General features: G+C 45.5%; 1 protein-coding gene across 1 annotated transcript; it reads left to right on the top strand.

The window, feature by feature from the left end:
• Positions 1 to 469: 469 nt before the first annotated feature.
• Positions 470 to 1,648, top strand: LOC127349121 (transcription factor MYB44-like). Its single transcript, XM_051374901.1, has one exon. It carries the CDS (start codon positions 732 to 734, stop codon positions 1,458 to 1,460), a length of 729 nt encoding a protein of 242 aa, XP_051230861.1. The 5' UTR covers positions 470 to 731; the 3' UTR covers positions 1,461 to 1,648.
• Positions 1,649 to 4,340: the final 2,692 nt, after the last annotated feature.

Raw genomic sequence — 4,340 nt, 5'->3', positions numbered from 1 at the left:
ATCTCCGGCGAGTTTTCTTTGCGAGGTCTCCGATGAGGTCGGTGTTGCTACAAGACCAGAATATTGTTTGCTACAATAATACAACATTTATGCTACATCGTCTTCGGCGAGGTCTCCGGCGAGTCTTCGACGAGATCTGTGTGTATTTTGAGTGAACCCTTTTTTTGCTATAATTGGATTGATTCTGCTACAAACGAACAATTTTTTTGCTACTTTAGTACATTATACGTAGTAGCAAAAGTGGGACTGAGGTATACTGTGACACGAGTCACAATCTGGACGGTTCAATCGAGCTAATCCACCTGGAGATTAGAAATCTAATCCCCTGAGACGCTCAGCAAAAAACAAGCCCGGAATCGTTGGAGGCGTGTGTGACTGAAGGAGAGGCACAGACTGTGAGCTTGCAGGGGATTTTGTGGGAAGTTGGCCCTCCGCTTAGATCGAACAGTGCAGTAATTAGGGTTCCGATCTGAACTTTCCAGATCCCTCCCTGTTCACTCCCGTAATCGGCCAGTACTCACGCGCTCGCTCGAACCGCCTTTCCTTGCAGCAGAAGCCGTCTGCCTCCACTGCTGTCCCGCTCCACCATCCGTCTATATAAAGCACCACGCGGCGGCGGCGGCGTTCACCACAACCCGCACCCCATCCAATTTCTCTTCCGGCCTCCATTCCAGCAACGCGCACCAACTCCGTCCAGCTAGCGAGCCGGAGACGAAGCGGGTCCGATCGACATGTCGCTACCGGGCTCTGGCTCGGCATCCGCCGCCGCCGAAGCGGCCGCCGCCGAAGCGGCCGCCGCCGCGGCCACCGCCGCCGCGGCCGCGGCCGCCGCCGCTCCTGAGGTGGCCAGGAAGGCGTGGACCCAGGAGGAGGACACCGTCCTGCGGGAGCAGGTGCGCCTGCACGGCGGGCCGAGCAAGTGGAACACCATCTGCCAGGCGCTGCCCGGGCGGAACGGCCCGGCGTGTCGCCAGCGCTGGTTTCGCTTCCTCAGCCCGACCATCGACGTCGACAAGCCCTTTACAGCGGAGGAGGACCAGATCATCGTCACGAACCATGCCAGGTACGGCAACTACTGGACCACCATCGCCCACTTCCTCCCTGGCCGCAGCGACTTGGCCATTCACAACCGGTGGAAGTCCGTCCTCTCCAAGCAGCACGGCGCCCACGCCTCCACGCCCGCTCCCGCCGCCGCACGCGCCGCGGGCCCTGTCCTACCGCTGGTCAGGGGCGGTACCTCGTCGGCTACGCACGCGACGCAGGAGGACTTGACGGGGGACGAGCCGTCCGCGCCGCTCATGGAGTGCCTGCAGCTGTTCCCTCTGGCTCCCGGGGATATCAGGGCCGATCCGCGCGCGGCGCCGTCCAGTGATTTGTCTTGCGGTGCAGATGACCCGCTCACGCAGCTGAGGCTCGCGCCTGCGCCAGCGGCGACGGTGGTCGAGGCTACGCCGCTGTAGACTCCTTCTAAGCTTGCCTTAATTTCGTTTTACTTCCCGTCGCTTGTGGAAGTTAACTCTTGTGGATGATCAAATAGGTAATTAGGGGCAATCGAAACTATCCTGTATGTTTGGAAGCTATTTGGGTTCCTGTGCTGTGGATATATCTGGGTACCAATGGAATTCTGATGAACTCTGCAATTCCCTTTTATGGACGTCCTGTGGATATCTCTGTATCAGTAGAACTGTGAATTCTATTGTTGGTATAAATAGACTTCTATTGTTGGTATAAATTTTAGTCCAGCAACATCCTAACATCTAGTAAGTTTATTGCGTTTTGGGATATCTTGGTAGATGGGAAACAAGAATTGGCCTGCTTAAAATGTTCATTGAATTTGTTTCCTTCACTTCTTCAGTTACAGAGATTCCATACGAAAAATATACTGGAGTACGAAGTTGTTGACCCTGAATTTTACCGATGTCCAGTGCATTGCATTGCTTCAACTTTATACTTTCCTCATACTTCAGATTGGAAATCAGAGCCGTCGAAGCAGATGTGTTCAGTTGTTTGCATCGAACTCTGAAAATTTGAAAAAGCTGTGATTGGAACGACTCGTGTCTTAAGTAATCTTCTTGTGATTTCCTGGAAGATATTTCCAGCTGATGTTTTTATTTTAATATATTCTTGCTTCTTGGTAATCGAGAAAATACTGAACTTCTTGTAATTTCCGTGGGCGCCTGTTGCTAATCAGCTACTCAACCTTTAGCAATCATCATGGAAATTTTCGCATCTTCTTAATTTGCTAGATTGTTAATTGCAATTAATCTGTGGAGATTTTACGATCTGTACGTGCATTGCATTTTTCGTCCGTTAACTGATATGATGGAAGAATTTGCCGGCTTTCTGTTGATCATTCCAACAAAATCTTTCATGTATAACATTTTTATGTGTATGCAAGATCAAATGTAACACTTTTTCTTGTGACTAGTGACCGTGACAAAATGTTGCTGAATTTTGAATACAACCAGGTGCCAAAAAATAAGCATGCGACAAATCCTCAATTGGTTGCAGCCAAACGTAGGAAAGGAAAGGGGGTCACAGTTATGTATCCTGTGATATTGATATTACTGTTTAATGTCAATATTACTGTTTGATTGGCCATATATAGTGTTGAATTGTAAGAGTATGAGCATTATACTGTTTTATTTATAGACGTTAAAAAATGTTTCTGTATAACATGTTACATGAAAAAATTAATGGTGTGTAAAGCTGTGAGACCTGAATCTGATGCAACAAATTTGAAGGCAAAGATGACAATGTCCACAGTAATATTTTTCATCATTTCCTTCATATTTGCAGGACAAACAATTAACAAATTTACACGGTTTATTTCCAGTTGCAAAAATGTATCACCTCTGCGAACTGTAATTATACTCATGCTACTCCATCCGTAACGGATTATAAGGCCGACTTGTATCATTAGGTTGTAAATTTGACCAACGTAATATACTAGAAAACATATATCATTAGAAAGTTCAGGTATTCCACGTTCTAATGATGTAATTTTTGTGATGTACAATTCATGTTATGGTGGTCAAAGATACTTTAGGAATTTGCCGCGGTCTTATAATCCCTTACGGAGGGAGTACTATACAAGGGGAAACTCAAAATGGAGGCCGAGCTACACATAGCACTTTATTTTTGAACATTTGAATTTCATAGTATTATAAAATTTAAAAAATGTGAAACAAAATTTTGGAGATAGCCAATGTTGTATACTAGTATACTACAAAAGTGCAAAATCTCAATTCGAACTACTTTATATTCCGGACTACACAAAAATGACAAAATCTGTTGATTTTGTCTGCGTAGATTTTGTCATTTTCTATTTTTTCATTTGTGTAACCTATCATACAAAGTAGTTCGAACTGAGATTTTGGTAGTATACATAATTTTCTACCTCTGAAATATTTTTTCCTATTTCTTTGAAATTTTGAAATACAAATTTGAGATGTTTTAAAATAAAAGGCTATAAGTAGCTCGATCTACACTTGCCGGCTCCCATAATTTTTGACTGCACTATAATGTACGTACAATTGGGAGTAAATAAAAGGACATGTGTTCTACCATACCATCACAATTAAATCATGCCACTCTTATTGCCGATTAAAGTTCTTCTACCAATTACATTTTAGTCCATTTTCAATTTCTTTTTTACACTTTGGTAGTTGCCTGTCTTTGATGTGATGGAAGGATCATGGCTTCATCTTGTATCTTGCAAGATAGAAACAACATTAACTTCAAGTACCTTGACGTACATGGACTTCAACAAACGGGAACCTCGCAGCCCAATATAAGATTCACAAGCTGCACTGGCCCTCGTGCCGCTTATGGGTTTCTCACACCCTGCTAGACGATGTTGCGCCGATCTTCCCGCCTCTGCTTGCCGCATGCTCTCACCACTACTACCAGCCGCCGCAGAGCAGGTGAATCAGCGAAGTGATGGCCACCACCGGCAATCACCATCCCTGGCCGTCGGAATCCCGTTCCACGCCGTGTGCTGCAGCTATGCGTCAGAGGTGAGACTGAGAGTGAGAGGTACAAAGGAGGGCAGAGAGGACGGGTCAGGCTAGGTACACGATAATGCAACTCTAAATATGGGTGTCCCGGACTTATCCGGAACGTCCATTTGTGCTTTGCGATTCGTGTAACATGTCTTTGTACAATGCGGAAAACACCCTGTGTTATATTTCTTTCATGTTAGTAAGCCCCTCATTTTTTTACAGGAAACACCGTTTAATCCATAATTTTAGGACGACCTAGAAGTTTTGTCTAGATCATGTCCGTCGTTCTCCTTTTGACCAACCAAATTTCATGAAAAGTAGATCTGAAGAAACCAA

The sequence above is a fragment of the Lolium perenne genome, chromosome 4, assembly GCF_019359855.2.
Source record: "Lolium perenne isolate Kyuss_39 chromosome 4, Kyuss_2.0, whole genome shotgun sequence".
NCBI lineage: Eukaryota > Viridiplantae > Streptophyta > Magnoliopsida > Poales > Poaceae > Lolium > Lolium perenne.
This window is presented reverse-complemented; position numbering and strand designations above follow the sequence as displayed.

Coding starts and splice junctions, on each gene's coding strand:
- LOC127349121 (XM_051374901.1), top strand. CDS start 732: ATGTCGCTACCGGGCTCTGGCTCGGCATCCGCCGCCGCCGAAGCGGCC.